This window comes from Neovison vison, chromosome 5 (assembly GCF_020171115.1).
Source record: "Neovison vison isolate M4711 chromosome 5, ASM_NN_V1, whole genome shotgun sequence".
Classification (NCBI taxonomy): Eukaryota; Metazoa; Chordata; class Mammalia; order Carnivora; family Mustelidae; genus Neogale; species Neogale vison.
Window position 1 is genome coordinate 131,549,453 of NC_058095.1, and position 13,529 is coordinate 131,562,981.

Genomic DNA, 13,529 nt, shown 5'->3' on the forward strand with positions numbered 1-13,529 from the left:
ACTCCCCACTGAGCGTGGGGATGGACTTGGGGCTTGATCCCATGACCCTGAGATCATGACCTGAGCCAAAATCAAGAGTTGGATGCTTTACCCCCTGAGCTACTCAGGTGCTCCTAAATGTATATGTTGATATAGCATTTTTAGTGCTTATTCCAGGCATCACATTAAAGATGCAAAACTTACTATAGTCTACTTGTATTGGTTGACATTTTATCAGTTCAAATAAAACACAGAAATGTTACACCCTTTCACATAACTTTATACTTCCTCAGTTATAACATAATTGTCTTGGTTATTTGCTCTCCCTACATTGAGAATCACACCAAGTTGTGTTATAAATTTATGCTTCCACAAATCTAGAGGCCCTCTGAAGAGAAGGGCTTAGAGCTGCTTCTTAAAGGCTGGACCCTAGGCATGAAAACCTGAGCATTCCCTCCAAATGGTACAGACTGAGGAGAATGTTTGGACTGAGGACATTTAGTTGGAGAAAGCCTCAATAATTATTGAAATAGACTTTGTACCTCCCTGTGCAGCTCCGTTGTCAGATTATTCAATAATTTTATTTAGGGGAAAAAAAATAAGATGTCTTCTATTGTACCTTATTGGGATTGCAAATTCATATTCCGAATTAAGTTCACAATGCTAAAACTACTTTTAAAAAATATGTATTAAATATTTCACAGATTTTGCCTTATTTAGTGATTTTGTAGAACTATTGGTTAGCTCTTACAGTGTGTGTGCAGCTTATAATGCCCCCCACCCATCCGCCACCCATCCCCAACCATGCTCCCGCCCTGAAAGACGTCTTGCTAGTCATTTTCTACGATGTGGTATTGGCCAGTCTCCCAGACAGTGGTCTCGAACCTTAGCTATTCATAAGAATCCTCTGAGGAACCTAGGCCTTAGCACCAACCCCCAGAGATTTAAATTTAATCAGACACAGTATTCCTAAAATTTCTTAGATGCATCTAATGGACTGCCCGGGTACCTTGCTTGCATGTGCTCTGACGTGAGACAATCAAAATCTTCAGGTAATCTGAGTCAGGACAAGGGAGAGACAATGACCAACTGCCTCACTTCTGTGGCCTGGGTCTTATGCTCCTGAATAATGGAGGAGTCAAGAGGTGAACAAGAGAAACAAATATGTCCACAGTGAGAGGAAACACTGAGAGCAGCAGAGGAGTGAAAGAAAGAGGGAGCTGGTCTCTAGGGGCTGGCTGCAATCCCAGCTTGAGATTCCATGTGTACCCTCTCCGTCTTTAGGACCAGTTCCTTCTGCTCTTTAACCATTTGCAGGAATCAGTTTTTGTTACGCCGACCGAAGAAGCCTCAACTGATCCAAAGTTCCAACTCAAAATCTCCAGCGCGTTCACCTATAAATAAAATTGATGCTGCTCCTACTATAAAAGTCACTCATTACCCAATGAACTCTTTTGGCCTTTAGGCATTTATGCTCTGTATTTGAATCAATTGAGTCCATTTTACCAAAGACCTATAGATGCTGGGCCATAAAAATTGAATATTATAACTATACTCAAAAGTCCCAACATAGTAAGAATTTGTGGTTGATGATAATTTGTGTGTGCGTGTCTTACCTTAGAAAAAAAAGTTGGTGAGCATTGGTAAGACAAATGCTCTGAAATAAATGAAAGATACCATGAAAACAACAGCTGGTATAGTGTTTGACTTAGAAGAAGTATTCATCCATTTCCCCAATTCCTACCCAACTGTTTAACTCACAAACATATCGTACTATCCTACCCTCTAGAAGATGAATATACAAAATGGGTCATTAGTACCACTTCTTGGGAAGTTGTCTAAGTTGGTGTCTTGTTGAAACCAGCTCCATGGCCCCTACACATTAGAAGATGCTCAATGAATCTTTTCTTGCTGCAAGTAAAATTTCCTATTTCAACAAAATTATCCTCTCCTCTGGGACAACAGCTAAGTTTTCCACTTGAGTCATTACAACATCTTGCACAGTGCTTTGTGCAGAATAGAGGCTTTATTAATGAATCTGTTTAAATGAATAAATGAGGATCAGTTCAGCTTTTATATACCAGTTGTACATATTAAAGATAAATGTTAGCACCAAGCCTACACATGAAGAAAAGTGGTATTTTTTACAATGCCATTTACAATAATGTTTTAATTCTATTAACATCTCTACTTCCCATATTGTAAAAATGCAATCCATATAACTTTCATTTGTAATTTACTCTCATCTGGTCATAAATAGCTTTTGTTCATATTGTAAATTTGCTAGTTCCGATGAGAACACATGGGGGGAAAAAATCTCAAATCATTACCAAATTCCACTAACATCCAGAGACTGTATGATGTTCTAGTACAAGTCTTACTGACATAAACATATGAAGACAGAAGACAAAAATGTGTTTGTAATGGTCACATAAACATTTTAAGTTTTATTAGGGAAAAATCATATTTTGTTAATTCATGGAATAATTTCTTTTGACAGAAAGAAAATCCATTTTCCATTCTTTTGGGAATGTTTAGAATATTCACAGAGATAGTAACCCAATATTTCTTCAGATGCAGCATTTTGGATTGATTAAAACGTGTATATATTATTAAAAGATATTGGAATATCAAAGTTTCTAAAGGCATTTTTTCGAATGATAGAGAATGAAAGCAAAACACTAAGAGTTACAAATCTACACTCTTATAGATATGGGAATAATATATTTTGTTCCATCAACATGTCTACTTTACATTATTCAGCACAAAGCTTTGTGAAATAAGAATCATGGGAATATAAGAATATAAAGGAAAAGGGTACAAATAACAGCTTCATAAACTGAGAAATGTACATAAATAAATCATGTATATGTGGGCAGTTTGCTTAGCTGGCAAGAAACAAAATATGGAAAATCTGCTTGTTAAACAATAACTACAGAGTGTGCTTTTATGATGTTTTTCAGCACAGTAATTCATATTAGAGATAGAAGCAGTTGCATGTTAAATAAAATCATTGAGCATTGTTCCCCTCGCATTGCAAAGAGCTGACTTATGTTGTTTTTAGATGCCTCCCATTAGAAAGTAAATATTCCTTCAATGCTATGCATTTCACAAAATTTAATAAAGACGAACTGTAAATAAAGTCACAGGGAGATTTCAGACAGTTTTATTAGGAGATTGTTGAAAAGAAAAAAGAAAATTAAATACAATAACAGTAAACGTGGTTCTCACATTGAAACCAGGCTCAAAGAACTAGGCTACCATAGAAAAATTTCCAATTCTTGCATTATGATGTAAAAACAGATTTTTGTACAGATTTTGTACAACAAAATTCGTAATAACCTTTTCTCATTTTTAGAAAACTTTAAATATATAGATAAAAATAGACAATTTTCATAGGTCCTACATGAAGATGAGTATGTTCTGTTCCAAGGGCTTGCATAGAGCGCAAATGTGGTTATAATACAGAACAACTAGACATTAATATTTTTAGGATTACAAAAGCATGGAAACCATAAAATGGGCACAATTTTACTTGTTTATACCAAAAAAAAAAAAAAACCCAAAATGAAAACAAATTCCAAACCAACCTGTATACTAAAAAAGGAGAAACAACTTAAGTTACAGACTTAAAATAACATTTCATGAATTGTAATATTTACAACATGTTAGTAAGATTCTCTTAACATACAGCTGATAGCTTCTTTCTTTAATCCTTGCTAAAATTCCTTTTATATCAAACCAAACACTAAAGCATTCTCAAGGGTCTCGAAAGTATGCATTTTAAAACTATTTAACCTAGTTAACAGGTGACTCTATGCAAGGAGCAGAGCAATGGCTGATTCTACTACTTAGGTAAGTCGTAGGCTTTTTAAAAAATCTTTTAAAAAATGTATGATTCAAAAGCTTGCCACAAGTCCCTCCAATTTTAAGTGTTGTAATCCTTTAAAGACTGCATACAGGGAAAAACAAGAAATACATACAACAAGGAATAGAATCTCTTGTGCTCAAACAACAAAAGGTGGGTATGGAAGAACAATGCCTCGAAAACCAAGTTTCTACAGAGCATTTACTAACAGTATTTTAAATAAAAATATTGCTCCCTTTCAAGCAAGCTAAAATAGGAACTGTATATATAACTTTTTCATTGTAGTAAAAAAATGGACTTAGTGGGTTAATAGCAAACTACACAAAAGAAACATGTTCCAGTATTGCAAGGAAGACCTAAAAACTACAGAAGCTTAGTGCCAGAGTATCTGTAATGTTAATTTCTTCTCTTAACCAAATAATTAACACCGAATCAGAACTATCTTTAAACATTTTTAAGCTAGTTTTCTTGGACATTTCGGATTTTGCTATTTATGGTAATAAATAATGCTATGATCATAAAATTTTAAGATGACAGCAAAATCATAAAATGCACGGCGACTGTACTGATTCATAATATCAGTCTTTAAAGGTGTAACTCCAGATTAGGAAAAACAAAGAGAAGGTAACTTCAGTGTTTAATAAGCACTGTTGCAGCTTTACTTCCAGTTATCTGCACAAAAGTGAAAATACATACTGTAACTTTCAAAAAGACAGTGAAAATAACACATAGGCACCCTTCCCTCTGACTGGGGGTGGGGAAGCACAACACATTTTAACTTTATCACTCAGTGCTACATGGTATTGGACTGATACATCAAGGGTTTGTTAGGTTCTGTTTTTCAGCAACATTAACATAATATGACATTAACATATAAAAATATTTCTGGTGTTTTGATTTACTGTTCAGCCACAATCCATTCTCAATAGTGCATTTTGGGGCACTAACTAGGGTTCAATATACAAATAAAAGTGGCTGACACAGAGTTCTGATGTCACCAGATGCTTAAGATCTCATTCATTAATACTGTGACTCCAGACGAATATTTACATGCCTGCATGCGTTAAAACCAGAAAGGTGTCTTTCTGACTAACAGGGTGACAAAACATATTTTCTAAAATTCTCATTTTCCTAAACTCTAGTATACTACTGCATACATAATACCTTCCTTGTATGTTTTATGTTTATATACTGTACATGTGACCAACAGTTTGAATAAGAAGCATCATTATTATTTTAAATTCTATATGCCACTACCAGTTTGGAATGAAAACATGTTACTTTTTTTTTTAAGAAAAAAGACCTTCAGTGAAACCTTTTGGCTTATATTCAATGCTTCTTTTCAGATATGCAAAATGGTATTTCACTGGGTTGTTGTCAACATCCATTTGTTGGTCTTTTGGAAGTATGTGAAAAAAATCTTCAGGAGAAAACCCACAATTAGTTTAAAATCGAATGTAATAGAATATTACTCTTTGATTTACTGATTTTTTTGCTTTTTTTTGTTTTATTTATTTTTTTGTGTTTTTTTGTTGTTTTTGTTTTTGTTTTTTTTGTTTTTTTTTAGGAATCCTCTATGCCCCCTACAAGTTCATTTCCAAGTTTTCTTGCTGGTTTCTGGAGGACATAATTCTGTAAGTCTGGGTGACCACTGGTACAAGAGTCTCTTGATGTGCTCAGATACAGAATTTTCAGAGGAGGAAAATGGTTCATTCCATTAAAAAAAAAAAAAAACAAAAAAACAAAGCGAGGCCTTATTCAGACCTGCCTTTAACTCGGTATACAAGTGTCCAGCAGCAAAGTTGCAGTTTTTAACTGTAAGAAGTTGGATACCTGTACATTTACAAACATTCTCAGGTCTCTGGTATGAACCACAGGTGAAAATCAATGGAGGAAACTTTTTTTTTTTTGTAGAATACTTAAACTTTTAAAGAACATTAATACACAAAATTGAGGAAGTTCCCTTAAAAGGACTTTATTTTTTTCCGAACTTTCCAATGACGAATGTCTGCAAAGTTCTTTACTATAACATGGATTTCTTCAACAGGAAAAATTCAGTACATGACAGTAGTTTTCAAATACAGTCTTCCATCTAAAAATGAACAATAAAAATAATTAATTTCATGACATTGGGGGACAAATGTGAGCATAAAAACTAAGTAGGCTGATGATACAAAATTTGTGGAGTTTCTTCTTCACTTGTTTAGGAAGTAACATTTTTCACATATCCTCAAAGTTAATTTCATAATTATATTGAGTTTATGTGATCAAAAATAATATAGAATTTCTAGTTCTCATAAATATATATTTGTTATTTTGATATCAGTTCAAGAGCACTCAGAAAACAGATAAGAGTATGCCTGTGTGGGTGTTACTGATATGCAAAGTTGAATTCTGTTGAATGACAATTACTTCCTCCAAGCTTGCAGAACCAAATTTTCTCTGAATGCACTCAGGTGTATCTCCATTGCGAAAGACTGAGCTCCCATCTTACTCCTTAGCAGTGTTGTTAAATATACCATGTAATGTAACTATTGTGCACATTTGTTGCTATGTATATGAAAGCTTCCTAGGTTATTTCCTCACTATCAATGAACTATATAGTCTTTCCCCCTTGAAGTGAAATTTACCAAACAGTTAAATGTTAAGATGGAAATATATTACTCAACTTTAACCAACTGAGAAACCCACGGTTATGTGAAAAAGAAAAGCATATCAAATATTGGACACATTCAATAATCCCATTTGAATGAAGCAGAAATAAGAAATGGGAAATTAGAAATCCAGGGGAAAAACAAAACAAAATGTAAGCTCATTTCTCAAATGTAGTACCCTTTAAGCTGCCAACTTTGTGGCATGGACTAAACTTTAGATATATTTGTATAAAATATATCTAAATTCCAAGTTATAAGATATATAGCAGAAGGTAATCAGAAAAGGAAAATTTTCCAGGCATTTTTAAAAATGAATATTGCCATATAAATATTTGCAAAATGACTCACAGCTGATCTATAGTGTTAAAATATAAGGAAACAAAAAAAAATCTACAGTAAGTCCAAGAAAATAGAAAAATATCATCCAAATATGTGCAGATCTCACTTTCAACATTAAGCTAATTAAATGCTTTCACATAATGTATAGTAGACATAGTTATTAGTAAGGAACTTAAGACCAATGTTAAACCATTTTTAACTTCATAGAAATTTTGGCATGCCCAAATTTTACATTCCTATTATGTTTGATTTTGGCCTAAATTGTATAGTTGGAATATTACCTCTAAGATGTCACAGAACTCTGTTTTGTTCATTGATCTATCCCAAGAATCTAGTACATGTTCAATAAATATGTGTTGAATGAATGAATAGTTCAGGTTGTGAGATTTACACAAAGTATATATTGAAATAAACAAATAAAATATATATTTAACTTATTATACTGTTAACATCCAAAATCCACCATTTGCCTTCAACAACGTGAAAATGAATGTTCATGAGATTGGTCTTATACTGGGTAACTTCTAATAAGGTGTATCAAGTATTGGTTGCCTTTGTAAAATTAATCCAGTTCAGCTTTAATAGTAACATTTATTTGGAAGTCTCTAAATAACCTTAGCTTCCCAGTTTCATAATCACGTATCATCATTATTTTTAATACATGAAACATCAAATAATGACAATGACTATCTGTTTCCTGTAGTGGCATACACATTTGGATGTATGATATAATCATACATTATGATTCAGCAATGAAAATATATTATTAATCTAACTCAAGTCTAATTTTGACCACTGACTTAAAATCATACAAAACTATGCTGGATAATCTCCCTACATACATTGTATAAAGACGTTTTACTTCCTGGCCTATAACGATAATTTCCTTAATAATATTACTACAGCTCAGAAGTAGCCATTGTAATATTCAGTGAAGATAATAAATTCTTAAATCAAGTATTAATCAAATACCCACATCAAAGCTATGATATGATTTCGATATGATATGATATGATATGATATGATATGATACGTTATGATAAAATTTCTTTCAAAGAAATGATATGTTACCATATTAACATGTTATTTCTTTTTTGTATGGAACATCGTCTGATTTCTTCTGTTTGGTTGGCTTGATTATACTCACCCATGGGACAAAACTATGATCTTCTCATTTACATTAGAAATAGAGATATAGATATATAGATATCAGTTTCTAGGTTCTGCTTAGCAGGAGTTTTGATTTTTCACTCTGTAAATAAACCTAATAAAGTTGGTATTTATAAAAATAAGCTAAAATTTCAGCCATTCATACTTTTAGTACCATGTGGCTAGAAATTGAACCTTTTTAGAGATAACTTTGATCCTAATGATTTTTACTACATAAGACAACATAAATTTTATAAAAATCTAGTAATAAAGAATTCAGAAGCAACCAATGAAGTAGAGTACTATATTTTTTCCAAACTTTTTAATTCTTAGTCCTTTAATTACTTTATCCCTACTTCTTCCTCCTTTCAACTATCTCATTATTTCTGCTATGCTGTCAATTATGTTGAGAGTATCACCTCCATTCTTACTTAAAAAAAAAAAAAAAGGAAAAGGAAAATGTTTCCTAGCATTACACAGTGAGGCAAGAGACACTCTTAACTTTCCCCCAATTCAAAGTCCTTCACAGTATCTATGGAAAAGTATTTGCTTGATATTAATATTTTAGGGCTCATTGAGGTTTTTTTTTTTTTTTTAAAGATTTTATTTATTTATTTGACAGAGAGAGATTACAAGTAGGCAGAGAGGCAGGCAGAGAGAGAGAGAGAGGAGGAAGCAGGCTCCCTGCAGAGCAGAGAGCCCGATGCGGGACTCGATCCCAGGACCCTTTGATCATGACCTGAGCCAAAGGCAGCGGCTTAACCCACTGAGCCACCCAGGTGCCCCTGTCATTGAGGTTTTTTTTTTTTTAAAAAATCTTCACATATTAAAGGAGAAAAAAAAAATCTTGAAAAGTAGCTTTCAAATCTTCTGTGATGTCTGCAGCTTACGAGGAAGAAAGATTTTTGTAGCAAAGAGTGGTTATACAAAAATAATTCATTAAGTGTAAATACTTGTTTTAAGAGATTCACTTGCCAAATTCTTCACCAAGGCCTACCAGATACTACCTAATTTGATATAGTATTTTCCTCTCTAATCTTATCTATTAGGACTCTCTCCTATTCCATGACCCTGGGTCTCCCTTGCATTCCAGGACACATCAAGCTCTGTACCATGTTGGAGATTAAGGCCTGTTCTTGATCTTAGAAATCTAGAAGATAAGTACCTCCCCCTTCCCTGCTTACTTTTCTGCTTCCTTCTATGGATCTTGTCTAGATAGAGATCTCCTATTTATTCTCCAACACAAGTGTCCTGATAATTAACTCCATAGCACATGTCTCACTTTGAAGTTACCTCTGGGGAGCCTACTATGTGGTTGGGAACCATGGAGGAAGCAGCCGCATCTCTTTTCCCATCAGTATTAGAATGATCGTATTTAGCATGATGCTTGCCTTAAAAGTTTAACGCAGTCTCAAATATTAAACTTTTGGAGAAATGAATTAATGTGCTTACATAACAAAAATAATTATCGTTAGCATGCTAGAAATTTTAAAGTCTATCGGAAGCTAAATTTATTTATTTTATTTATTATTATTTTTTTTTGCATGGGGGAGCATAGGACAAAGGGAGAGGGAGAGAGAGAATCTTAAGCAGGTTCCACAGCCAGCATGGAGCCCTATACAGGATTCAATTTCACCACCTGATATCATGACCTGAGCCAAAATCAAGTGGGAAGTTTAACCAACTGAGCTACCCAGGCGCCCCTGAAACTACATTGCAAAATAAAACTATATTCATTTAAAAATAGAGCAATAATTCTTTTGTAAGCATCTTACCATAGATCATATACAAAATATATTTATAAAAATTATATACATTATATTTATGTGCTCAGTATCTGATCCACCACAATTCCACTTTTAATAAATGTCTCCTTGCATTTTTGACTAATGTTCCTAACAGAAGGACAAATGCAGCAAACATTAAAGATGCCAGCCATAAAATAGATCCCACCTGCTACAGTTAAGGCATTTCCATGATTAAATAATACGTAGGCATCAGAGATTATCTACCTTAGAACTAACTGGAAGCAGATATATACCAGGCAGAGACAGCCTGTGGAGAGTAACTCTCTCTCTTTTTGACTACAAAGCCTAATTTTCAAATCATTTCTACCCTATAATTTTGTCATCTTTATTGAAACATACTTACAGATGACACAAAGTCTGTAAGGAAAAAAAATTTTAACTAATTTTATATTGCTCCAGAGAAGCTAAATTGGCCCTTCAATCCAGAGCAAATAGCCTCATATGTATGCACCTAGAAAGCTAACAACAGGCCTCTGAATTATGGGACTGTGGGTCTATCTCAGCCTGATAACAAACCACCTGAGTTAAAGTTGAATGGCAAGGGTGTTAGCAAAGATATATGGGCCCATAATTCAAACTGAGCTATGTTTTTATGTCATATAATAATGGTTTCAATACTCCCCTTCCTTGAATCTTCCAACAGCAAGCAAAGCCATGGGGTCATTGAGAAGGCTCTACAAAAATGAGCTACACAATGAAGGTCATTACAATTCCTGGAGTGCTTCCATGCACGAAGACTTCGTTATTCAGGGGTATGCTGTTTGCATCTGAAAACTCAGAGGACTTAATTTATATATTTCGTTTTAAGGGCTGCCCTTTGTGCATTAAACTTACCTTCTAACTCAATAATCTCACACCTATCTACTATTTTTCATACTGTATTTATTTCTGCACGTGTTGACCACAGAAAATTGTCTATTTCTTTCTGATGCTGGGCCAGGTTTACCAAACAGTTATTCCTTGCTATCTCAAATGGATGAGAGCTCTTCTTTAAGATCCAGGAAATTAGCAATAAAGGCAGTGATTTTTATTAAGTGTAACTAATATTTGCTCAGCATTTGTGTTCAAGTCACTTTATAGATTTTAAGCCTAAACTTCCCATCAACTCAACAAAACAGGTCTTCTTAGTGCCTTTTATTTTTTCTTACATATTTTATTTATTTATTTGAGAGAGAGAGAGAGAGAGCACACGAGTGGTGGGGTGGGATATGCAGAGGCAGAGGGAGAGGCAGTCCCCCGGCTGAACAGGGAGCCACAAGGGACTCGATCCTAGAACTTGATCCCAAGACCCCAGGATCATGACCTGAGCCAAAGGTAGACACTTAACCAACTAAGTCACCCAAAGGCCCCTTCTTAATACCTTTTTAAAGAAGGCTATTAAGCTTGACGAACTTAAGTATCTTACACACTTTCACAGAGCTAGCAAAAAAAGTTGCAGGGATTTGATATTCATGTGAATCCAAAGTCCACATCCATTCCATTATGTTTCTTTCCTTTAATAAGTAACTGGCCTCTCAGGGGTGGAAATGCAAGGGCTCTGACTTGCAGAGGTAAGATCTTGGCTATCCGCACCACCAACCTGACTGCCCTGTGGATCTCTTCCTCGCTGTCTTCCCCAAGACAGGATCTTTCTTTTAGCATGCAGAATTTCAGCGGAATAAATTGAAATGAGAACTAGAATTCTGATGGCTTGGTTTTAGAGAAAATATCTTCCTTTAACACTATTATTTGCTTTTGTATGGGAGGTTGACATGACAGAAAAATCATCAAGCTACACTGTGCATGGGAGTACTTAATTAAAAAGTCTGTTTTAATTAAAAGCATTTGGGAGTAGGGAGTGAATGAAACTATTTAAATTACAAATTCCTAATAGTTCCAAAGTTCATTGTGATCTGATGCTTACAGCTATAACTTGGTGTATAAGAAAGTATCCAGATCATGGAATAGCTTATTGGAGATATAAATTTTTATATGCTATTTACTGTTAACTATGCTGACTAAGATTTATAAATAATGAGTTAATTTTTTTGCAAAAATGCATCTCAGATTTTAGTATTAAAGTTGAAGCCACTGGTGGCTCAGTCAGTTAAGCATCTGATTCTTGATTTCAGCTCAGGTCACTGGGCTCTCTGCTCTGGGAATGGAATCTGCTTAGGAGTCTCTCTCCCTTTCCCTCCAGCCTTCTCTGTCTCTCTCTCTCTCTCTCCCTTTAAAAAAAAATAAATAAATAAAGTTGAAGCGCTCAGATTGGACCTTTAAGTATATTGTATATTAAGTATATAGTATATTATTTGCTGTGGCTAAAGAGGAAGCAATAGAGAATCTGTCACAAAATTTCCAATTTGGTTTGTTTTGTGTGCATGTATTAATTTTACTGTTTTGATGCAGTATATTCTGATGCAATGTTTTTGCAGGTCTTATGTAATTATTGGTAATAACTAATACAAATAGATATAGGATTTAGCTTTCATTCTGTATATACTTTAAAACTAGAGTATTGAAGAGCTTGATCATTTATTTTTAAAACTAATGAAATTTGTTCAATAACAATCACATTCTATAATAAGATTTTTATATTAGAAGACTGCATACAAATTGGAACAACTTCAAATTGTTTCGTTGGGTGACACCAGAAATCCAATTCTTTCACGGTATGAAAACTATGTGAAATCATTAATAAGGGAATATGTTAGTGAAAGGTATCACACAATATGCAAATAGATGTATATTCTAGTTTTGAATAGAACTCCCTTGGAAACATCCACCAGGGTCTCCAACATGTCTTTTGCACAAAGGGCTTAATAAATAACATTTCCTGTTAGGAAGTAGCATTATTAAAAAAGGCATCTATTTGTTCAAAACTTATATCCAGACACCTGGATCTAACAAAATTTGCTGCTTTCACAAAACTGTTGTATGTGCATATATCTCACTACTATTGAGCTCGGGAAAATATTAACATAACCCAGGGCAAACATATAAGATCATATATCCACAAAGTTTAATATTTACTTAAAGAATATTAGCTTAATATTAGCCCTGAGCCTCTCTCAACATAATGTCTTAATCATGTGAAGTAAGAGAAACCAAAACAAGTGATGAAAACAAATGTTAATGATTCATGTGATATTTGATAAGACAACGAGAGGAAGTCAAAATAAAAGCAAACAAACAGGAACAGATGGGAAGGATCTTTGTCAAGTCATAACCCCTTTTCTAAAACCCCCAAAGGAAGAAGCTAATTAAAGAAAATATTGTTTCTTGCTTTTTTTTTTTGTAATTTTATATTTAGAGTAAGAACATTCTGCAACTGCTAAAGCAAAGAAGCAGAGACACAAAGTCTACATTTAACATGAGAAATATTTTAAGAGAGATTGATGTTCAGTACAGGCCCTTTTATAAGAGGATTCTGAGTAAATATCATTTCTTCTCATGAAATGCAGCTAATAACTGTCCAAGTGATTTCCAGAAGTTATATTCAAGGTTAGGTTCAAAGATAATTAAAAAGTAAAAACTAAAAAAGTTGCAACAGAGTTTGAATTTTCTGTAACTCAGGTTGTAGCTGCAGAACCTGCGGCCCATAGAGTTGGGCCAGAGTGAGAGGGGGCAAGACCCCAGATCTCTTTTGACTTCTTTCCACATAAGTACCTGGTGCTCTTCTAGAGAGAGGGCAAGGACTTGTGTATACAAGAGTCCTGCAACAAGTGCATTCTGTCTGTAAAAACCAAATAC

The 13,529-nt window shown here is 34.1% G+C and overlaps 1 protein-coding gene across 1 annotated transcript in view; it reads right to left on the reverse strand.

Moving 5' to 3' along the window:
• Positions 1–3,117: 3,117 nt before the first annotated feature.
• DACH1 (dachshund family transcription factor 1) overlaps positions 3,118–13,529 on the reverse strand; it is a 424,345-nt gene continuing 413,933 nt past the window's right edge. Inside the window, exon 11 of the mRNA XM_044249859.1 lies at positions 3,118–5,939. Coding sequence (XP_044105794.1) covers positions 5,902–5,939 — 38 coding nt within the window. The 3' untranslated portion in view covers positions 3,118–5,901. The remainder of the gene's footprint in view (positions 5,940–13,529) is intronic.